Consider the following 25,370-nt stretch of genomic DNA (forward strand, 5'->3'; position numbering starts at 1 on the left):
TCATTTCTCTTATTTCATTGTACATAATAATATATTTACCTATAACTACATAGATATAAATACGTAATAAATATAATGATATGACATTTAAATTTATATTTATTATTCCAACCCCATTAAAATATTATATCTACTTGAAGACTTGAATTTTTTTTTGTTAAGGGGATGGGTACGAACTTTCGGCTTTAAGCCGTTACGTTATTACCGAGGGCCGGAAGTCCCTGAAAACTTCTATAATGTTTATTTTAATTAGTTACAGGAGTGAAAAACTAAGAGAAAATTTAGTGTGATTTTTAATTTCAAATATCTCATTCAAAAGAAACTTTTAATTCATTCCAAGGGACTTTCAGCCCTCGGTGATTAAGTAATTTTTCTGCGTTTAAATTTTTCAAAAATACTTACATATTAGTTTTCTCAGCATTCGAAAAAAATGATTACATTTAAAACACATTGAAAATTTTGACAGGCGTCAAAATTTTGCATTTGTTCCTTTCCCCTTAATTTTAGCGAATCCGCTCCTGGAGGGTTTGTTGTTTGTTATTATGATACTAAATCGGTAGGGACATCCCACCAGCGCCAGGCCAAATTTCTTATATCTTGACGTAAAGAATACAAAATTTATTTCGCCGAAGAGCGAAATTCATTTTCCCATCCAAAAATAAGTTTTACATTTATTTTAAATTTAAATACTTCTATACAATTTATATATACAAACACATAATATACCCATATATCTACAAAATTTATTTCGCCGAAGCGATGACGGTCGCGATGATGGTAGCGAAATCAATCCTTTTTACCCATCCTAAAATAGGTTTTACATTTATTTTAAATTTAAATACCTCTACACAATTTATATTACACATACACATAATATTATAGCATAAGAGATGACGGTCGCGATGACGGTTGCGATGACGGTCGCGAATTCAATGCTTTTTCCCCTATCCAAAAATCGCACAACGTCCCTAAAGAAGTTTTCACTTCAACAAAATACAAAAAAATATTATAATGTAACTGCCAAGATACCATCCAACTACCATCTTTCTGTCAGTACAATCTCCCAATCTGAATATAATTACTACTACTACTACTCCGTGGCGTTAAAACCCTTCGTGAATTTTAGCAGACTCAACAACATGCCTCCACTCTTCTCTCTCTTAAACAATCTCCATCCAGTTCTCCATGCCCATAGGTTTAAGGTCTCCTATATTATCTCGCCACAGGAGTCGAGGGCGTTTACGTGGTTTTCTTCTAGTTGGGACTTCTTCCCATAGAGCCTTACTGTTCTTTGGTCAGAATGTCTTCTGATGTGTCCTGCCCATTTGTCTTCTGGAGTTTATTTCTTTCATTATGTTGGCGCATGGGTATACTTCTTCTAGCTCTTTGTTAGTTCTTAGCCTATATTCATTGTCCTGCCGCTTCATCAAGCACAGGCCCAAAGATCTTAAGATTTTTCTTTCCCAAACACGTCGTTTCTCTTCGTTTGCCTTTGTTATCGTCCACCTTTCGCTGCCATACATCATTACGGGTCATATGATTGTTTTATATAGCTGTATCTTTGTCTTGTTAGTTGTTTCGATTCTATAAGGCTTTGAAGGGCATAGAGACATCTGTTGCCGGATTGTGTCCTATTGTTTATTTCTTGTGATCCGTTATTGTCTTCACTTATTGTTATTCCAAGATACTTAAATTCTCTAACGCGCTCAAAGTTAAAGTCATCGATGGTGATGTTCTGGCCGATCCTGTCTCTGGTTTGGTTATTGCGACTCATATCCATATATTTCGTTTTACTTTCATTGATTAGGAGCCCCATCTTCTCTGCTTCCTTCTCGAACCTGACAAAAGTGTCCTTCATCCTTAATCTGGTGTTTCCTATTAGATCGATATCGTCTGCAAATGCCAACAGTAAATTTGGTCCTTCTCGATGAAATACTGTAGTCGGTTTTTCGATTCTTGCAGTTATATGTTCTTAGACAAGGAAAGAGAGAGGACGGGTAACACTCATTTAATACACGTTCAAAAAGTGAAGCCAGTTTTGAGTTTGCTTGCCACCAAAAACATGGCGGTCACATCAACTATAACAATGGGTTGTCAGTGGTGGATGTTCGTTGAGGGTTAAAATGTCATAAAAATAAAGTAAATTTATGATACAGACAGAGTTGTGACTGCATAAACATCACTGATGATGCATAAGGATGCTGAAATAGCAGGCCCGGCCCTAGGGATTTTGCCGCCCTGGGCAAGATAGGTGACCGCGCCGCCCCCCTTTGGTTGGCCCATGACTCACCACCTTCCTTCAGCGATCGCCAACTTAAATCAGGATTGTATTTTTATTGATGTGTGCTTTTTGCTAAATTATTTAATACGTCATTTTCCACTGTATTTGAACAATAGACGCTTAAAAATACATATATTTGCAATATTTTCATGACATTTTACTACATTACTATTATTATATTAAAACATGCCTTAATATCCAAAAACTCACTATGCATATCCATAATTACACACTTACTTTTCTAAGTAAGTAATACTCTTTTTATTTTGGCACGAGAAAGTGTTTTAAATCTTTAATAATTCTCAAAGATCCAGGGACTCCGCTATTTCGTGTTCAATAGAGATTGTCGCTAGTGCACTCAAACGTTCCTGGGGACATAGTTGATCTTAAGTAATTTTTTATTAATTTTAGCTTTGAAAGGCTTCCCTCTATAGAGGCCACTGTCACTGGTAGGGTGAGAAAACTCCTACACTAACGTTGGGTGCGAAATCAAAATCATACTGTCTAATTATTTTCAGTGTCTCTAGAGGTGTACTCTTGGGCTTCACAACCGTGGAAAATACTTTGAGTGCATCTTTTAGATCAGCATAATTTAGATCTTTTGACTCGTCAAAAGTTAAAGCATCACATAGCTTAAAACATTTATCTGATAAATCACTACCAGTCATATGCTTAATTTGGTATATGTCGTACAAAAACTCAAAAATTTCTCCATGGCTCTTAATTTGCTGAAATCTATCACAAATAGAAGTCAACATATATATCGCGTCTCTGGATCTAGGTCCATTCTTTCATTTTCAGCCTCATAGCCGAATTGTCTTTTCACTTTCCTCTTGATGTTAGTGTGCCTCTGATTTTCGGGTTTTCAATTTCTAACTTTGATGGAACTCCTTTGCGTCTGTCAAATAGTCCTAGAATTTTAAATCACTTCTGAGAGACTTAAAATGGATTTGTGTTTTTTCTAATAAACTGACAGCTTGATAAACTAAAATTAATATCAATACTCTGCAGTGATTTGCTGACAACGTTGATGTGAAGTAAAATGTCATGCCATACCTATTACCACAGAGCAAGGAAAAATAAAATCATGTATGTAATTTTCCAAACAGCTTGCCTCATGAGCAACCATTTTATCGTTGGTTTTATTGACAGTGATTTCTACAAGAGCATAGATTTCTTCAAGGTAGATTTCTTCAATTTGGTATCTGATCGGAGTAATTTAATCAATTCTATCCATCTACATCCCATCTACATAGTTTCGGACAAAGGTTTCAATGTTATGCTAGAAAGATGTTTTTTTAGTATAGCCCAACGATGAATAGATGGTGAAAAAAAGTTGTAAATTTTTGTGACTAAGTAAAAGAATGAAACTGCAAACTGTGAGACTATCGTTCTCGACTTAGTTGAGTGAATGGCTAGAACATGGGACAAAAAGTTCTTCCCTTTCATGTTTGCCCCATTATCATACCCTTGTCCTCTCATATCGTCCAAAGGTATTCTCAGTTTCAGTTCATTCAGTTTTTGCAAAATAACTTATGTCAGCTTAGCAATAAGCTTCAGCCAGATTTTTCAAATTATTATATCCATTTTCAGTAATTTAATTTTAAGTGAATTCAGTGAATTTAATTTAGTGCTGGTCCCACTATTATTATGCTACGAAGAAGGCAGTGTTGTCGATTTCCCGTCGAATAAACCTTGCAATTGTTATTGTTTCACTTAATAATTCTCGTTTTTACAGATGCATTTTTGATGCTCTTGTTCATAATATTGATTTTTTATAATATTAAAAACATAATTTATTATTTCTTCAATTTCAAAAATTGGCTGTCCTCTTAAAATTGCCGCCCCTAAATTCGCCGCCCTGGGCGGCCGCCCAGTTCGCCCACCCCTGGGGCCGGGCCTGTGAAATAGCTATATGGAGATGGTGGTCCAACTCTGAATCAAATATAAAGAAAACCTGCCTTGATCTTTTTTATCTTTATGAATATTTTTGAATTTTTTTTATTAAAGAAAAGATGGCGTATCCACAAACAGGTTATTAGCGGCGTTACTCAGTAAACAAGGCATAACAATAGGTTTAGATTTGGTACAAAATATTGATTGACATAAGATAATTTGGACAGTTTTCTCCTAATAGAGCTGGTAGTGTTCATTGGACGTATTTTGTACAACCCAATCGCTGGGCAATTTGCTGCAGTATATAAGCTTATACTCTGGGCTAATTAGCAAAATTCAAGGAAAAGTTATTTACCAGCAATTTTATTGCTGGAATCGAATCTTATTATTGTATGTATTAATAATATAGATATGCAAAGTCCGCAGATAGTGTGCTACTTTTTTTATAAACAAAATGGCGCCTGAAAATCGTGTTTTTTTCAATTTTTGCTCTATAACTCCAAAGATTTTAACTTTAGACCAAAAACACCCAAATAAAAATTCACCGCAATTAAATTCTGCATAGAGACGTGTTTTTTCCGATTTACTTCGACGAAAACTTTCCCCGGAAAAGCGGGTTTTTCCAACAACATCTTTAATTTTCAACTAAACTTTTAGATAAGTAGTTGTTAATCAATAATTAAATAACTTGGTAACGTAAAAGCCCTTTCCGTATATACTATAATTCCAGAAGTCTATGGAAATTGAATGAACAGTTTAGCAACAATTAAAATGTTAATTAAAAATTTACGGTCGCTATAATAACGACAATAATTATGATGCATAAGAATAACTATGATTTTTTCATAAAAAGACACTATACCTATCTAATGTACTTTACAGAATTGAAATTGAACTATTTAAGCGGCCTCAGGATTATTTTAAAATTATAAACAATTTTTTGGTTTATAAATAAATAGAATATTTCGGGAAATATTAAACTAAATTAAATTGTGAAAACGGTATTCAAAAGACAGCGACATGACGCTTCTTTTAAAAGAAAAGACGTTTAATTATGACGAGTGGTTCCTGAGATACAACCGGTCAAAGTTGACCGGAATTTACGGCAAAGATATAAACAATAGGATCATAATTTTCAAACCATCACCTTTTTATTTTTGTCCTCTTTCTCCACACCAATTTTCATATCTTTAAAATCCTCATAACATATATTATTATGATAAAAACTATCGATAATACGTGTGAAAATTGCCAAAAATAGCAAAATTCCAATCAAAAATTAGGTTGAAGAAAATGTAACGTTAAAAGTTCAAAATCGGTATACGTTAACAAAATGCATTTTCTCGGCTTCCCATGGAGCAATTTCCTTCATCCCTAATAACTCGAGTAGAGCCATCGAACTAACGCATTATTAAATGTCAAACTTGCTTTTGTTTTGTTATAATAGATTAATTTATTTATAAGAACAGAAAATTACATATTTTTTCCAGTTGTAGGCTTTTTTTTTAGATAAACTTACTACAAGTGTACCTTTTAAAGTTAAAAACATAAATACTCTCATTTGAAAGCTGTATAATTATTTAAACAATTTTTATTTAAACAAATTAAAATATTGTGTTATAATAAATAAATTAATTTATTATAACAAAAGAAAAGCAAGTTTGACATTTAATAATGCGTTAGTTCGATGGGTCTACTCGAGTTACTTGGGAACAAAAAAAGAATGAAGGAAATTGCTCTATGGGAAGCCGAGAAAATGCATTTTTTTAACATATACCGATTTTGAACTTTGAGGGTTACATTTTCTCCAACCTAATTTTTGATTGGAATTTTGCTATTTTTGGCAATTTTCACACGTATTATCGATAGTTTTTATTATAATAATATATGTTATGAGGATTTTAAAGATATGAAAATTCGTGTGGAGAAAGAGGACAAAAATAAAAAGGTGATGGTTTGAAAATTATGATCCTATTGTTTATATCTTTGCCGTAAATTTCGGTCAACTTTGACCGGTTGTATCTCAGGAACTACTCGTCATAATTAAACGTTTTTTCTTTTAAAAGAAGCGTCCTGCCGCTGTCTTTCGAATACCGTTTTCACAATTTAATTTAGTTTAATATTTCCTGAGATATTCTATTTGTTTATAAGCCAAAAAATTGTTTATAATTTTAAAATATTCCTGAGGCCGCTTAAATAGTCCAATTGCAATTCTGTAAAGTACATTAGATAGGTGTAGTGTCTTTTTATGAAAAAATCATAGTTATTCTTATGCATCATAATTATTGTCGTTATTATAGCGACCGTAAATTTTCAATTAACATTTCAATTGTTGCTAAACTGTTCATTCAATTTCCATCGGCTTCTGGAATTATAATATATACGAGAAGGGCTTTTCGTTACCAAGTTATTTAATTATTGATTAAAAACTACTTATCTAAAAGTTTAGTTGAAAATTAAAGATTTTGTTGGAAAAACCCGCTTTTTCCGGGGAAAGTTTTCATCGGAGTAAACCGGAAAAAACACGTCTCTATGCAGAATTTAATTGCGGTGAATTTTTATTTGGGTGTTTTTGGTCTAAAGTTAAAATCTTTAAAGTTATAGAGCATACATTGAAAAGAACACGATTTTCGGGCGCCATTTTGTTTATAAAAAAGTAGCACACTATCTGCGGACTTTGCATATCTATATTATTAATATATATGTTACCGTTAAAACCCGATTTCAGTTAAAACCCGAATTTACTAGGAAAAACTAGTTTTAACTAAGCGCTTTAGACATTTCTAGTTTTAACTAGTCAAAACTAGATTTGACTGCTAAATTCAGTTAAAACTAGAAATCCCGAACAAATTTCATTTAGAGTAGTTTATACTAGTTTAAACTAGTTTTTACTGGAATTACTAGCGAATACTAGTTAAAATCGTTGCGAGAAGAGACAAATACGATTTGGCGTTTTCGGGGTAGGGTTACAAACGGTAACAAACTAGTGTGTGCAACTGTTGATTTTTCTGCATCGTTTTTATTGGTTATATTATTATTACCATTATTACACTACTGTGAATTATTTACCATGCGTGATAATGTCAAAGATCAGGTTGAGAGCAGAGATATAAGAACTTGGAAAGAACGTTTTTGGAAACGATCTTGCAGAAGGAACAGAGCGAGAAGAAAGAAAGTCACTACAATGTTGTGACCAAAGCATGTATAATAAATTAATGCCCGAAGTACAAGATGCGTAACTGCCTGCCCAGAAAACACTAAAACGATTTAGAATTGTTGAAGTTGACGAAATAAAAAAGTTGGCTTCTAGACCTGAACCCTTCAAATATTATGTACCTGCTGAAGACATTTTTGACATAATTGAAGCAGCCCACGTTGCTATTGGTCATGGAAGTTGGGATAGGTTGAAGACTGAAACCGCCAGAAAAAAAGCAAATGTAACAATTGGTATGTTCAATAATTTTCTATCAATTTGTGAGACCTGCCAACGGAAGAAGAGTAAAGCGAAGAAGGGTCTTGTGTCGAAACCTATATTGCATTCATAAATGAATAGTCAGTTTATCAAGATCATTTAACAAAATTTGTTTTGTTGAGACCATTTCAAAGTAAGAGGGCGGACGAAGTTGCTTATCAATAATTAACGGATATATTCTTGACTTTTACATTCATGCATTTTACTTTCCGATAATGGCCGAGACTTCGCTAATGCAGTTATGAATGCGGTAATCTCATACTGGCCTAAGGCAAAATTAATTCATGGAAAACCAAGGCACAACCAGAGTCAAGGTTCAGTAGGGCGAGCTAACCAAGACATCGAGAAAATGTTAGCAGTCTGGATGCAATACAATAACAACAAGTGGTCAAAGGAATTGCTTTGTTTACGGTAACGATCTTGTCCAGTATTTTACGTTTTAGAGAAATTACTTACAAACAACCAGAGAAGAAAATTATTTATCAAGTTTTAGTTGAATCTAGAAATTACTGAAAAGTTTAGTAAAAACTAGTTTTGACTGAAATATGTTTAGTCTCAACTAGAATTAACTGAAAATATTTGATAGTTCTAGTTTTCACTAGTTAAAACTAGAATTGTCTAAAGCTCATAGTTAAAACTAGTTTTTCCTAGTAAATTCGGGTTTTAACTGAAATCGGGTTTTTACGGTAACATATACAATCATAAGATTCGATTCCAGCAATAAAATTGCTGGTAAATAACTTTTCCCAAAAATGGCCTATTCTCCGATAATCAGCCCAGACTATTATTGTAACAGCAAAAATTAGAGACGGTGGTTTAGGAAATTATATCCCATTGGACGATATTCCAATTTTGACTGGCTCCAACAAACTTAAAACACCAATAGAAAACCTAACGCCCGGTTTTATAATCAACTTAAAGTGAACATTAACTAAAGTTCACTTTAAGGTTGACATTTATCCATAACAATTCCATTGATAAAGGTACCAACTTAAAATTTAAAGTCCACTTTAACGATTATGAAACCGGGCGTAAATCTATGTCTCATGGAACCTAAATAGCACCATATGGAACTTATTTGGTGTAAACATGACTATATCATTAACAATCGTATATTAAACAATTATTCCAAACAAATTGTAATTTGTATTGATGGTTTTGTGGTACATTAATAATTAACACAACACATTAAATGTGACTGTGTTCAAGAACTAGTTGGGAACTCACAAAACTTTTTAAATTCGTCAATTACAAAAAATCTCTGGTTTTTTAACCTATCCATCATCAAAAGGTGTAAAACTTGTCACATCATATCGCTCACTATAGTAGTGAGTGAGACTGCATACACGGATTCATATGGTGACAAGGTTAATAGAAATTTTGTCAAGTTTCAAAACAATTTTATAAAATTATATGAAAATTCTTTAAATACAACTAAAATTGTGCAATTATAAAAAATAAAATTATGTTTGAATGCATTCAGTTGCAATTATAAATATAAAAGACCATGTTTTTAACGTGATCAACAAATCATATATCTACTTTGTAACAGAATCTATAATTTTAAAATATACAAATTTTTCATTTTATCGTTTTAAATACTCAATCCTTAACAATACCCCAAAGAAACGTGGCTGATCAAAATCTCTGGTGACGTATTGGCTTCACTTTTGGTTATAGGATTACTCGTCCTCTCTCTTTTCTTGTCTAAGTATATGTTCCAGAGCTAAATTGATAAGTTGTGGTAAAAGTGCATATCCCTGTTTTAGTTCATTGTTTAATTCAAATGTCTAAATATAACTACGCAGACATAAGATATTACTCAAACATGATACATGAATTGAAACAATATCTACTCATATATTCTATATAAATCTATTATTACTAACCTCTGTCCACACGTGATCTCCTTCTTCTACTACGTATCTTGCATCCCATCCCATAGCACGGCAACACAAAGTAAAAGTGTTGGCCCATTCTCCACAACGTCCACGACGGGTTTCAAGTAAAATATTGGGATCATTATACCGAGGAAACGGTGTAAATTTCTCGCAACTCTTGCACCTATGTAACTAGAATAAACAAATAAAAAAACCAAGTTGTTAGGTTTTCAAGATATTTTCAAATTTTAAAGTACAAGCTAATCAATAAAAACTATTAGGTGTTTAAGCATCCAACGGCTTCTTGTTTTATTAACATTGTCGTCAAAATATTTTGTAGATATTAAATTTCTACAACGACGAAACAACAGTCTCTCTTAACACATTGCGCGCCACGCCTTAATCGGGATAATACTCTCGGGGGCCACAGAATATCCACGGCAATGAAAGTCAGTCGTACGTGTATATGTTATAGTCAAAGCCCGAATTTCTGGCACTCCTAGGTTTGACTAGGCAATCCTCAGGTCTGACTGACGGTCTTAGTCAAAGCCCGAAATAAATTACAGTTTCGGCCTTTGACTAGTCAAACCTAGGAGAGACTAAGTTGGTCAGGCAAAGGTCGAAATTTTATTTTATGAAATCGGAGTTTGACTAGTCAAACCCCGATCAGCTATTAAAATGTGGTAATTTGTTAGATTAGGTTTAATAAAACGTCATTCTTTAATTTTAATGTTTATTATTTTTATATTGTCGTAATTAAAATAAAAAAATAGTGTTTATTCTCACATGTTGAGGCATTATGGCATTTAGTGTTGCACAATACGTTACACCTTTTACACTTACATAATTTTGAAGAGCATTTTTTATTGCAGTGGCATTTTATAAATTCTTGTCCTCCAAATTTAGAATATTTTGTACTAATTTTCTTTAGAGACAGCTTAACGTCTGGGACATCTTCGAAATTAAAATTCTCTTTGCATTTTCTTATTTGAGTTCTTGAAAAAAGTGTGTTCATTGTTCCGTATTTCGTACTAACTCTATATAAACCGTCAATTGTTTTATCTTGTATGATACCCAAAATATTTCGAGTATCTCCTTTGGCTCTATCAAAGGTGGGGATAAGTATTGTTACAGTCTTTCCGATCGAAATTGGAGGAATTTTTTTCACTTAATTATTTCAGAGAATAAGCCTGGGATGAAGACCTTCGCGTTATTGGACTTTTCTGTCTATGCACAACGCATGCATGAAACTTCTCTTTCAAAACCTTTATAGTATGCACCAAATGTGTTGTCAGCGCACACAACATGCACCACCTGATTAAAAATTATACACGTATGTGCGTCAGAGCTGTCTTTTTGGCAAATACAACAAACCACATCTAAAGAAGTAATTTGAATTGTTTGACAATTTTCTTCCTCTCCTAGAGACGACGGTCTAGTGGCTTCGTTAGTATTATGGTGATCCTTAGGTTTTTTCTCCGATTGCACAGTCCTCTTTCACAGTTGACGATGACATTCCCATTCCATCTGTTTGTGCCATATACTTAATCAAACCAAATTACGTGTAAATAATAATCAAACTCAGTTCTCTCAACTCAGACGCATTTTGACAGATTCAGAGTACGAAACGTACAACACAAAATTTCCTACCTCACAATATTAACAGCTCAAATAAAAGAAAGACGGTTGAAGGTCTTCCTGCCCAGGCTAATGCTATGAAACAATTAAGTGAAAAACAAATTTTCTCCAATTTCGATCGGAAAAACTGTAACAGTACCTATCCCCAGCTTTGATAGAGCCAAAGGAGATGCTCGAAATAGTTTGGGTATCATACAAGATCAAACAATTGATGGTTTATATCGAGTTGGTACTAAATACGGAACAATAAACACACTTTTTTCAAGAACTCAAATAAGAGAACGCAAAGAGGATTTTCTTAATTTTGAAGATGTTCCAGACGTTAAGCTGTCTCTAAGAGAAATTAGTACAAACGATTCTAAATTTGGAGGACAAAGCTTTATAAAATGCCACTGCAATAAGAAATGCTCTTCAAAATTATGTTAAGTCTAAAAGGTGAAACGTATTGTGCAAATCTAAATGCCATAATGTCGCAATATATGAGAATAAACACTATTTTTTTTTATTTTAATTACGACAATATAAAAACAATAAACATTAAAATTAAAAAAATACGTTTTATTAAACCCAATCTATCAAATTACAACATTTTAATAGCTGATCGGGGTTTACTTAGTCTTAGTAACTTAGTCTCTCCTAGGTTTGACTAGTCAAAGGCCGAAACTGTAATTTATTTCGGGCTTTGACTAAGACCGTCAGTCAGACCTGAGGATTGCCTAGTCAAACCTAGGAGTGCCTGAAATTCGGGCTTTGACTATAACATATATAAAAAATGAGAGACGTGGCCGCTGGCAAAATATTTGTGTCTCTCATATACATATGAGCGACGTGGCACGCAATGTGTTAATTGAGCCCATCAGAATCAAAACCTGTTAAATTTTTCGTTCTGCTTAATCCAAATTAAAGTAAAAATTTCTGAAGATGTAATAGCCCGATCAGGGAACACAAAATTTTACGAAAACCTCCAAAAAAATAAAGGAAGGATGTGAATTTGGGAATAGGTAGTTGAAATTGTCTATTATTATATAAGAAAAAGTTTACAATTCTACATCCCCCCATTTTACAAAAAATGGGAAATACAAGGTTAAAAATATTTTCTTGGGAGTGAAAAAATATACGTTCAAAATAGGCCCGGAATTGGGTAAAATGGCTAATTCTAAGCAACTTTTGTTCTATAGAGTTTTTTCATTAAGTCAATACTTTTTGAGTTATTTGCGAGGGAATATGTTCATTTTTAACAACAAAAAACATGTTTTTGGACGGTTTTTCGCAGATAACTCAAAAAGTAAGTATTATAGCGAAAAAAATATTCTTAGTGAAAATATAGCTTAAAAAAATTGAAAAAAAAATGGTGTACGCGTGAGGTCTGCAGGCCCAGTAGAAGCACAGTTGTAGCTAATGAAAAGTAGGTTCTTCTTCGTCAAATTCCAAATCGAATATTTCAATGTGAAATAACAAAAAAAAAAACAGAGCACTTTTCGGGGATAATTCATTATAACTATTTTATTAAAGTGTTTAAAAAAAGGTTTATTTTTGTTTTTTAAAAAAACTTCTGATATTAAAAATAAGTGAGTCACGCTCAAAATATTGTTGATCCCTTTTATTTTTTGGTACAGAAATCGCGAAAATCACTCCCTAATTAGCTTCCCAAATAAAATTAATCGTTACCGCTTCACAAGTTACTTTACTTATGTGTTATTTATATTATCTATAAGTTTCATTGGTTCAAAGTGCTCACTTTTGAAAAAAATTGGGTTTAAAATAAAACATTTATTTTTATTTTGAAAAAAAAAATGGAATTGTTCATGGAATTAACTTAAAAATTATTAGTAATACCAAAAATCTTAAAGAGTAATAAAATGTACGCTTTGCTTTTCTGAATATTTTTTCTTTTTTGTTTTCTTGTTAGACAAAAATTGGTTATGCTATGGCTGTTCAAAATTTGCATAAACTCGTGATTAGATACTCGTTCAAGCCATTTTAACTACAGCTATTTCAAAAATAAGCACTTTGACCCGATGAAACTTACAGATCATATAAATAATACATACGCAAAGTAACTTGTGAAATGGAGTTGATAAAATTACACAACAATATTTTGAGCGTAACTCACTTTTTTTTGCCCTTGGGAGCTATGCCCATTTAGCCGAGCGTAACTCACTTACTTTTAATGTTACAAGTTTTTTTTTAAAACAAAAATAAACCTTTTTTTAAACACTTTAAAAAAGTTAAAATGAATTGTCCCCGAAAAGTGCTCCGTTTTTGGGTTATTTCACTTTGACATATTCGATTTGGAATTTGATGAAGAAGAACCTACTTTTCATTAGCTACAACTCTGCTTCTACTGGGTCTACAGACCTCACGTATACACCATTTTTTTTCAGTTTTTTATAAGCTATATTTTTGCTAAGAATATTTTTTTTGCTAAAATACTTACTTTTTGAGTTATCTCCGAAGAACCGTCCAAAAACATGTTTCTTTTTCTGTTAAAAATGAACATATTCACTTGCAAATAACTCGTATTGACTTACGGAAAAAACTCTATAGAACAAAAGTTGCTTAGAATTAGTGATTTTATTAAATTTCGGACTTATTTTGAATGTACATTTTTCACCTTCGAGAGGGGGGTATTCCCTTCCATTTTAAAAAAATGGAGGGGATGTAGAATTGTAAACTTTTTCTTATATAATAACAGACAATTTCAACTACCAATTTCCAAATTTTCATCCTTCCTTTATTTTTTTTGGGGTCAGATTGTTCTTTGATCGGGCTATAAGGGACATAAAGAAAAAGAACAAATTCGTGTGCAATTTTATGACATTTATTGATGACCCTTTGATTGAAAAATGCCGGATACTTTTTGGAAAATTGACATTTTTAATGTTTTTTTAGCCTCCTGACAAATTTTTAAAACATGGATCTAGCAGGTTTTGATTCTATAGGCCTCAATCTTTATCAAAATTTAGAATTTGCGAAATTGCCTGCGTAGCTGAGGTATACCGTGGTTGCCAATATGTGCGTAGTTACTTCTTGCATTACATTAATATTGTTATTGCATTTTCTTTTGATAGTAGTAAATACAATTTTATTTTTCTTTTACAGACGTCCGCCAAGAAGGCTTTCTTCGGGGGCGGAGGGAAGACGGAATATTATTTTATTTTTATGATTGTACTTTTAGTCTGTATTTAAATATCCATAATATATTTATTTATTTTGAACCTGTGTTTTACTGAGTCTGTTGTCCAAAAAAAAGAACTAGCAGTCATACGTTTAGCTTTCAAATGGTATCTAAGTGGTCAGGATCGGACATACAAACAGTTCAGTATAGTCGAAAAACTGAAAAATTGGACTTTGAAAATTTTCGACTTTCGACAATTACTCAAAATTTCTACCTACGGATTGCGCCAATAACTGAGCGTTGGTAGGACGACTCCAGACGCGTCTAACGATGTATACCTCATATCTGAAAAAAGTTATAGGCCTCATAAGTATGATCAAATCCATTCCCGATGAGAAAAACGGTTTTAAGCTCACCCAATCCTATAATACCTTCAGATATCATATTTGATCTTGGATGCATCAGACATTAATTGTAAATATCTGTCAAACTCATGTTTAGTGATCAAAGTCGGTTAAACCGTTTAGAAGTTATCGAGCTCCACAGTACAATCCATTTAACCATTATCAGCGAAATGGTCTATAAGGTTATAGTGGTTACGACGTTAAACTTAATCGGGCAATTTGATTTTATTTTCCAGCTATTCCACTATTTCTTTTCCATGTATTCCGAATAGAAAAAAATCTAGTGTACATTCGATGGACACAAAGAATTATATTGAAAAAAAATAAATATTGGGATGGCTGGGATATGAACTTTGATTGCCCTATCACAAGTTTAGTGTCATAACCACTCGCCCATTTGGGCAATAATACGACAAAGACATTTATAACGCTTAACGTGTAATCGAGAAACATAACATTGAAGTTTATACTTTTAATTTATGCAAAAACTTCCCATACAAAGAATAAAAAACCGCTAAACGCCGTAAAAATTAGTGGCGCACACAATATTCCAACTACAAAAGAGCTGATATAGTCGGTTCGCTAAAGACACAACTGGCTTTGATTTTAATAAGTAATTATACTGGCTTTAATAAGTAATAATTACTAAATAGTTAGTAATTTTGCCAACTTTGGCTAAATTGACCAAAAACAAAAAAAAAATCTACTAAAATCACTAGCCAGTTGTGTCCGAGTTAGCGAACAGACTATATGAATATTACGTGGCGCTAAAATGTATTTTCATTTTGACAGAAAATAAAATTATAGTTTTATTTTGAAGGATAGTATGTACTTGTATATCTCTGGCTCCTGTGAATAAGCACATAAGTCAACAAATTATCAAAACTGAGATATTATGTACTTAACGTTAAAATGTAATTCCCCGGCCTATGCATAAACAAATAAGTCTAATATTTTTAAATTTAGAGAATTATGAGCATGTGAATATTCAAACATCTCGAAAATTATGAAACGTAACGGAATAACTAGTCTTATACGGTTTCAATAAATTTATGCGAATTGGAAACAAGCCGATAAGTACAGTTATTTGCTTATTCACCACGCGATTTATCGGACTGGGTTCACTTGAAACTTCTATAGTAGGCATTTTACCCATGTTATAAATGTTATTCTTTGTCATTCTTTTCTCACGCCATCGTCAATTAGATGTTTATGACGCCATAAGCCATAAAAAATATGGAACTTATGGAACTTAAAAGCCCCAAAAAGATACGTGTTCTAAATGCGATAATTTAGCAATTAAAATATCATATTCAGAAGAAACTGAAAAGGAAAACTCAATCTTAGAGCAGAAAAAGCATCACGTAGGAGCTCAAGAAGCGTATAATGCAAAGTCAAGTGGTAAAACTTTAGCCATAAATGATGCGACAACTCCAGAATTTGCTTTCAATTTGCAACAATGTTTGCCAACCCGTTATTTGAAAACATCCATTTCATTTTACAAACAGCAACTCTGGACCTACAATCTAACTGTCCACAATTTAGTTACTGGTATAGCTACTTGCTATATTTGGGATGAGTCTGTTTCAGCCAGAGGAGGAAATCAAATTGCCTCATGTTTTTACCGACATCTTATGGATCTTCCATCAACCATAAAAAGAGTATGTTTATATTCGGAGACATGCCAGGGTCAGAATAAAAACAGTCACGTGTCAGCAATGTTTATGCGAGTTTTGCAAAACAGAAGTACAATAGAGTATATTTACAAGTTTCTTGTAAGTGGTCATACACATATGGAATGCGATGCAGATCATTCTGTTATTGAAAAGGAGAAGAAGAAAACTACGATGAAAATTAACCATCCGTATGATTGGGTACAGCTTATAAGAAGCTGTAAACAAAAGAATTCTTTTATAGTAAAAGTAATGGAATCCAACGATTTTCATAATTTTGCAGCATTATTGAAAACGGATTTGATACAAAAAAAGTTACTGAGAGTGGCGAAAAGTGTCTTTGGAAAGATTTGCAGTGGGCATGTTATTCTGCAGATAATTTTACAACCCTGTATTTCAAGTCGTCACTTAATAATGAAGAAGAATTTAAGTCTGTCAACTACGAAGAAGGGGAAAACCATCAGCCCAGCTTCAAATACTAAAGCTGCATGATGGGCCAGTTCCAATAAGCAAAGAGAAGAAGAAAAACCTTATGGAGCTTTTGCCTTTCATAGATAAACAATTTTGGCCATTTGATCAAGAGTTGTTGGTAGCTGATGTTCCTGACCTCGATCCCGATTTAGTAGAGGTCGATCCTGATGATATTTAGATATTTTTTGTGCTACTTTGATTTATAATAAAGTATTTTGATTAAAATTGTGTGGAATTATTTTAGATGTAAGCAAATAAATCATCGCTAAATGTGCGTAATACATATCACTATTTAAGATATCTTGAGTTATGTCAAATTCGCACCTAAAGTACAACCGTGAATATACGGATAAGTCATTCAATATCTTCTAAAATTTAATTTAATGTAACTATTAATAATATTTTATCCATTAATAGCTTCTTGTTATCGTCAAAAAAGTGCTTTTAAATGTTTCAACGTTATTCTGCGATTTTGCACGATCCCGTAAACATTGTTTCGGCTCTCCTGAAAAATTTATTTAAGTTGACTTATGTGCTTATTCACAGGAGCCAGAGATATGTGAAGTAAAACGCGCCACAAAAGTGTACCTTTGATAAAGTTTGAGGCTCTTCTGTGGCGCGTTTTACTTCAAATTTAGCGAATACTATGGAAAAATCTTTCAAAATAAAACTAATTTTATTTTCCATCGAAATGAAAATACATTTTCGCGCCACGTAACACTCATATAAGCTCTTTTGTAGCTGGAATATTGTATGCGCCACTCATTTTTACGGCGTTTCGCGGGTTTTTATTCTTGTACAGTATACGGCAAAAATGCAGCACATGACATTTTTTAAATAATTTTTTCTACGAGATTGCAAAAATGTCTACTTTCGCGCACGCATTTTAGTTTAGAAAGTTTCACTTTTCCGCACGCGTGTTACTTTTCCGCACGCGTGTTACTTTTCCGCACGCGGTTTTTACTTTTCCGCACGCGTGTTAATTTAGATATGTTAATATGGCCTTAAAGTGATTATAATACATGCAATAAACTAATATTTAGATATTATTTACTAATTTATTTCAAATATATCTTATTGTGTTCCTGTTTTAATGAAATTAACGCGACAATTCGATGAAATAAAATTATTTTGACATAATATTCGAAAGTCAAATCGGTAGACAATAACAGTCGTTTTGAATCATCGTCATGGAAACCAAGATCGTCGTCATGCTAAGTAATTATATTGAAAGTTTGGTTTTGACAACTTTGTCAAAAAATTAATTTGTGTATGTACTTTCATATTAATTAAATTAAGGGCCGGTTGTTCGAACGCTAATCAAAAATGATCATTATCAAATATTTAATTACTGTCACAACTGTCAATGTCAACTTTGCTGGGTTGCTGAAAACATAATTATTGATTACAATTATGAAATTAGTTAATCAATTTTGTTAATAATTGTTATGTTAATTGATTAACTAATCTCATAATTATAATCAATTACGTTTTCAGCAACCCAACCAAACTTGACATTGACAGTTGTGAGTAATTAAATATTTGATAGTGATCATTGTTGATTAGCGTTCGAACAACCGGCCCTAATTGATTAAGATTTGGTAATTTTTTTAAAGATTCTTAGAAAAATATTGTTCCTAACTCTTTTCCGCAGAAAGTCTCTTTTCCGCAATCGACTGCTTGCCGAACTCCCGCTTCGCGTCGTTCGGCAAACTGCAGTTGCGTGAGGAAAAGAATGACTTTCTGCACTTGTTAGGAAAATAACTATATTGTGTTAAAAATACACTACATAATTACTTACCTCAACACGATCTGTATATCGTAGTAACTCACGATCCGTACTCATATGTGAAAACACAGTTACTCCACCGCAATGTTCACATGCTGGACTATCGACCCATTCAAAAAACTCTTCTTTAAACCATTGCAACAATTCCAAAATAAGCATGTCTTGTATGGAAAGGTCTGGGTCCACCAGTTTATCTAAAACATTTCAAGACTAAGTGAAAAACTACTTAAATTTCATCAAAAATACATATATACAGTGCTAGTCAAAAGTCCGTCTCCCCGTTTGTATCTTTTGAACGGTTACACTTATAATAGTGAAATTTGGACGGAGGAAATAAACGAACGTAGGCTTCTCAACTAGTCATAACAGGTGACGTAATAGTGACAGATGACGTTACAGAGCTACTGTGACCGATAATTTTACATGGGACCTTATGACAAGTTATACCTCGCTTAAAATATTCAATAATACTAATTTTTGGGTTTAAGTTGATTTTGATTTTGGTGAATAAATTAAATACATATAACATTGTAGTTTTGCATTTAATTAAAAAAAATTCAAATGTCCGCCTATCGTTTTTTTTGTCAAAAAAGTTGACGTTTTTCAGTTCTCTAGTTGTTTTTACGTCAACGTCAACCTTTTTGACAAGTAACAATAGGCGGCAGTTTGATTTTTTATTAAGTAAATGCGAAACCACAATTTTATATTTATTTCTACTAAATAGGTATTTTCAATAAGTTTGTTCCTACAGAAGTTTCCAACTGTCACCGACTGTCAGACGCATGCGCAATAATAATTTCGCCATTCCAACAAGATTTTCTCTGATTACTAGTCAACAAAGTACACTGTGCCATGAAATAATAGGTTTGTTCCTACAAAGAATCACAAACTAGTTCATGACAGTTTCTGACTGCTGCACAATACGCATGTGCGAATTCAACCAGCAGCGAACTAGTTTGTGATTTTTGTTGGAACAATATTCTACCGAGCTGGCAAGTTGCCTAAGAGCAGTGCCCAGAGAAAAGAAAAGAAAGAAGAAGAAAGCATTCTGGAAAACGAGGGAAACGAAAACTTTAACCTTACTACTTTACACCACAACACGAGCAACGAGCACACCTTTAACTCTTTAACAAATACTATGGACAGTCCATAGTATTTTCTGTCACTCATTGTTTCATAAATTATAACAAAAGTATAAAACACTAAAATACAATATGTACTTAAATCAACAAAATAACCAAAACAAAGGTAAAGGTACCTATGTGTTATAAATATAAATAGTTATTTAGTGTGAGCATGTGAGTGAATCAAAATTAGACTAATTGCGCATGTCCGAGATTACCAGTTTGCAAAAAGTTCGGAAACTTTTCAAACTATCAGAAACTAATCTCAAACTGATTAAATATTTCATGGAACAGTGTACTTTGTTGACTAGTAATCAGAGAAAATCTTGTTGGAACGGAGAAATTATTATTGCGCATGCGTCTGACAGTCGGTGACAGTTAGAAACTTCTGTAGGAACAAACTTATTTAATCAGTTTGAGATTAGTTTCTGACAGTTTGAAAAGTTTCCGAACTTTTTGCAAACTGGAAATCACGGACATGCGCAATTAGTCTAATTTTGATTCACTCACATGTGCTCACACTTCACACTAAATAACTATTTATATCAAATAGGTACCTCTATCTTTGTTTTGGTTATTTTGTTGATTTAAGTACATATTGTATTTTAGTGTTTTATACTTTTTTATAATTTATGAAACAATGAGTGACAGTGAATATTCGTCATTATTCTCGATGAGCGACTCCAGTGATGACTTAGAAGAAATTTCCTAAAAATAGTTGAAAGTTTTCGTTTCCCTCGTTTTCCAGAATGCTTACTTCTTCTTTCTTTTCTTTTCTCTGGGCACTGCTCTTAGGCAACTTTTCAGCTCGGTAGAATATTGTTCCAACAAAAATTACAAACTAGCTCGCGGCTAGTTGAATTCGCACATGCGTATTGTGCAGCAGTTAGAAACTGTCATGAACTAGTTTGTGATTCTTGTTAGGAACAAACCTAATACCTTTCAAACGAGGTATAACTGCCCTAGGGTCCCATTTAAAATTATCTGTCACAGTGGCGCTGTAAAGTCATCTGTCACTATTACGTCACCTGTCATGACTAGTTGAGAATCCTACATCCGTTTATTTCCTCCCTCCAAATTTCACTATTATAAGTATAGCCGTTCAAAAGATACGAGGGGGGCTTTTGACTAGCACTGCATAGATAAATAATTATTAATATGATATATTAAACCGGTTTTACATCGTTGCACACCTTTCCGTTCCCCTTATCGCCACTACTTTCTATTGTGGCAGTCTTCCTCTCTTAAACTTATTTCCGACATCGTCTTGGAGATGCCCTTTACCCATGAAGTTCACATTCCATTCTAACACTTTTCTTGGGATTCTTCTTTCCTCCATTCGTCTTACGTGTCCGTACCATACTATCTGTTGTTTTTCGATTTCATCTATGATTATTCTCTCTATTTACATTTGTTGTCTTATCTGTTTCGTTTCTTATCTGTTCTAGTCTACATCTTCTTGCTGACCTTCTCCAAAAATCCATCTCAGTGGCTAGTAATTTATTGAAGTTATACTTCTTTAGGCGCGTTGGGAGTAAATTTATATGTGCGCGAAATCATCAAAATCTTGGTACCCGGCGCAGCTTAAATGTTATACGTCCTCTGATTGGATAATTACAATGATCTGTCAACATAATTGTTCAATATGTCGGTTATTTTATTAATACGTCAATGGTTATGGGTAAACAAATTGTATGTAGTATATTAGTTTTTATTGTTGTGAGGACAGACACAAAAAGCAAGTTTATAATTGTAGTGACTTTTTAAATAGTTTTTAAAAGCAACAAGTAGGTAATTTTAAATGTTTCAGTATTGTAATAAAAGATTAGGACCTACATACCTATTTGGAAAATGTAGGTACCTAGTTAGTAGGTAATGCTTTGATTTACATAATTTGATTACCAATACAATTTCTACCAATCTTCATATCTAATAAATTGCCTTTTTAGTCTATATTTTGTTATATTTTAATTCCGCAAGAATCAAACTTATTTAACTAAACTAAGAGAATAAGCAACTGTCAAAAAAGTTTAAAACGTTTAGTTGCTATATCTTCCCACTTCATTCAAATGTCTCGCTAGCTAAGTTCTGCGTGCGGTGAGTTCTAAATATAACAACCTTATAGGTGCAGGTTCATTGTAAGTATATTTATTATATTTTTTTTTTCAGAAAATACGTATTTAGTTAAAATTTTTGTCAACAATTATTGTTCAGAAATCATTTCTTTGTTTCATTTTTCAATGTGTTTGCGTGTGTTTTACTCTTTTATTTTTTTAATTTTTGGTATTGTTTTAATAAAAATTTTTGGAAAGTAGTGAGTATTAAAGTTAGTTTAATATTTAAATAAAATTTAAATAAACTGTTTAAAGTATATTGATTTCGTTGAAATCATATAATAGAAGTATAACTTTTTACGTACGTACAAAGTACACACACATTCTTTTTCTTTGTGCTTTTTAGGTTAACACTGGTTTTAATATTGTGTTGTCATCAAAAACATAAACTAATAAAAAATTAAGTTAAGTAAGTAAATGATACTACATAGTAGCACTGAGAAAATAATTAGAAAATACAGTGATGAGCGCGCTAATAACCGGCAAAATAACGCAAAAGATGGAAAACATTATTAATTTGTGAAATAAAAAGAAATGAAACTAGTAAAGGTGGGAGATTTAGCGATAAAAACCTGTAAACTTACATTCTATTTATTGTTTCCCACCTTTAGACGTATCAGAGGAGAATGTCAACTAAAACTGTCACTGTCACAGTGGCACTTGCCAAACTCGTCCGATACGTCTAAAGATGGGAAACAGTAAGTAGAATTTATAGGTTTTTATCGCTAAATCTCTCACCTCCACTAGTTTTATTTCTTTTTATCTCACAACTTAATGTGTTTTCCATCTTTGGCGTTACTCTGCCGGTTATTACCGCGCTCATCACTGTATACAATGAACAAAAACCTATGTTTTGTCAAATAACAAATATAAAAAACCTATTCAGTGCGCGACGTTTTAGAGACATGAGAGAGAAAAATTCATAATAATAATAACAATACATTATGGAGGTATAAAAATAGAAAAATTCTATTCTCGGAAAATCAATACCACAGAGAACGAAAGTCAGACGACGAAAAAGATCTAAAAATAGTGCTCACCACGATCTAGAAAAAAGTTGTACTAGACCGGAAAGAAAAGACAGTCGATGAAGAAAATGCGGTAGGAATTAACGCAAAGACTAGAACAAAATGAAATACAGAATCTGTTTATATGGCAATGTAATTTATATTTGTGACGTAAGCCGTATTGAGCTATAAAAATAAAAAATAAAGAGCCTACCTATTTTTTGATCCAGAGAACAAATATTAATTTTTTGGTAACTGCACGTTAGTGTAGTAATCATTTAGCATAATGGCATGCATGACTTAAAATTATTTTAAAATGGGATTATATAGCAAGTGTCTCCTTATGATTTAGTTAATTTTTGTTTCGATTTTATTTTACATGTAGATGCATATCAGAACATTCCTAAAGCTTGGGTAAATTATTTTCCAGAAATTTCTTAATAGATTAAAATACATTCATTCCTACCCATAGTTCTGGGTAATATTTGTCAATTGTATTCCTGATTCTCTTTATAAAGTTAGGTATTTGGAAAGTTTGTGCGAGGCAAGCTATGTTGCTGCTTCTTAGAAGGACAGTGATGACGATTTATTAATTACGTTTTTTTTTTCAAAGTGAAATTTTGTAGAAGAGATAAAGACACTTTTGCTTTCCCCACCACACGGGATTTCTGGTCGAGAGCTTTTTGTAATTTTAGTAAGTAGTAGCGAACAAAACTTTGATCTGTAAACACCTCTAGCAATTAATAAAGAGTTCTATCGAAAAGTGTCGCCGAATATTATTTTAATTGCTAAAGTAATATTTAATAGCATCGTATATTCACGGTAAACTAATCGTGAACCAAACAGCTAGTCCTGTCGCCAGGGGGGGTACAACGGCCTCCTTAATTCAGATGGACTTACCCAAGTTTTTTTTATATATTTTGACCCGTAGAATACGAATTTTTTGGGTAACAGTTGATCCGGATGTCGATAAGATTGTTATAGACAAAGAACTTGAGGAATTACATAACAGCGATTTTTCGCAAAACAAAACATCTTTTTGTATTTTTTGGGTCATTTTAAGCAAAAAATATTCCTACAAGTTTTTTCGTAGAATGCATAGTTTTCGAGATAACCGCGGTTGAACTTTCAAAAAATCGAAAAATTGCAATTTTTGAACTCGAATAACTTTTGATTAAAAAATAAAGTAGCAATTCTGCTTACTGCATTTGAAAGTTTAAGTCAAATTATATCGTTTTTGATTATTTTCATTGCTAAAAATTAATTTTTTTATTGTTAAACTAATCTATAAACACATAGTGTTTCCCGTGCCTAATACATGCGATTTAACGCATGCTACGTAGAAATTGCCTCGCTTGCACTTGTAGCTACTCTACCTACTCGTTCGATTTTAAATGAGAAATCATTGAAAACATCACTCACATACTAGGTGTTTATAGGTTTGTTTAACAATAAAATATCAAATTCTTAGCAATGCAAATAATCAAAATCGATATATTTTGACTTAAACTTTCTAATGCTATAAGCAGAATTGCTACTTTATTTTTTAGTCAAAAGTTATTCGCTTTCAAAAATTACAATTTTTCGATTTTTTGAAAGTTTAACCGCGGTTATCTCGAAAACTATGCATTCTACGAAAAAACTTGTAGGAATATTTTTTGCTTAAAATGACCCAAAAAATACAAAAAGATGTTTTGTTTTGCGAGAAATTGCTGTTATGTAATTCCTCAAGTTCTTTATCTATAACAATCTTATCAACATCCGGATCAACTGTTACCCAAAAAATTCGTATTCTGCGGGTCAAAATATATAAAAAAAACTTGGGTAAGTCCATCTGAATTCAGGAGGCCGTTGTACCCCCCCTGGCGACAGGACTAAGCAAGTAATACCTTATTTGGAAGCTACTGGATCACTAAGCACGTTCCTACAATTTTTTGGAGAGATTTGGATGGGGAGTACATTTTAGACGCGAGTTTCTCTACACATGTGAGATTTTGAAGAAGACACAAATTAAAAAATAGGAAAGATTTGCTAAAAATAAAGAAGCAATAAATAAGACTTGGTAGTCTGTCAATGCGCACAATTTAAAATATTTACAGAATCAGTTATACGTCTCACAGTAACCATTTTTAATTCAAACTTTACTAATTGCGAAAACATGATTGTATACTTACTTTTTTTGATATGCGTTTGTATCACTCTCAGGCGTTTTTGAGCATTTTCTTCTAATTTAGCAACGGGTATTATGTTTCGAGTTCGATCTTGAAGATCTTTATCTTCATATTGCAAAACATGATGGGAATAATTTTCCAGCACTTTTAAAAAGGGATGTGTATAGCACTGCAAAATAAATATTTATCAAGATTCTTATAATCAAGTGACCCACAAATCCTGATTTTAAACAAAAAAGGTCTTTTGTCATTTTTCTCAAAAGTTGATAAATTTAAAGTTATAAGCGATTTAAAATCTGAAAAATGCGAATATACGCATTTTTGAATCTTAA

The 25,370-nt window shown here is 32.6% G+C and overlaps 1 protein-coding gene across 2 annotated transcripts in view; it reads right to left on the bottom strand.

Annotated features, from left to right (window-relative positions):
• Positions 1–25,370, bottom strand: part of LOC114333829 (peptide-N(4)-(N-acetyl-beta-glucosaminyl)asparagine amidase) — an 86,204-nt gene that overhangs the window by 35,538 nt on the left and 25,296 nt on the right. For both annotated transcript variants that reach the window (XM_050642933.1, XM_050642932.1), the window contains exons 5-7: positions 25,042–25,207; positions 18,635–18,816; positions 9,539–9,721 (exon numbers count right to left, since the gene is read on the bottom strand). In XM_050642933.1, coding sequence (XP_050498890.1) covers positions 9,539–9,721; positions 18,635–18,816; positions 25,042–25,207 — 531 coding nt within the window. The remainder of the gene's footprint in view (positions 1–9,538; positions 9,722–18,634; positions 18,817–25,041; positions 25,208–25,370) is intronic.

Source organism: Diabrotica virgifera, chromosome 2 (genome assembly GCF_917563875.1).
Source record: "Diabrotica virgifera virgifera chromosome 2, PGI_DIABVI_V3a".
In the NCBI taxonomy this organism is placed as follows: domain Eukaryota; kingdom Metazoa; phylum Arthropoda; class Insecta; order Coleoptera; family Chrysomelidae; genus Diabrotica; species Diabrotica virgifera.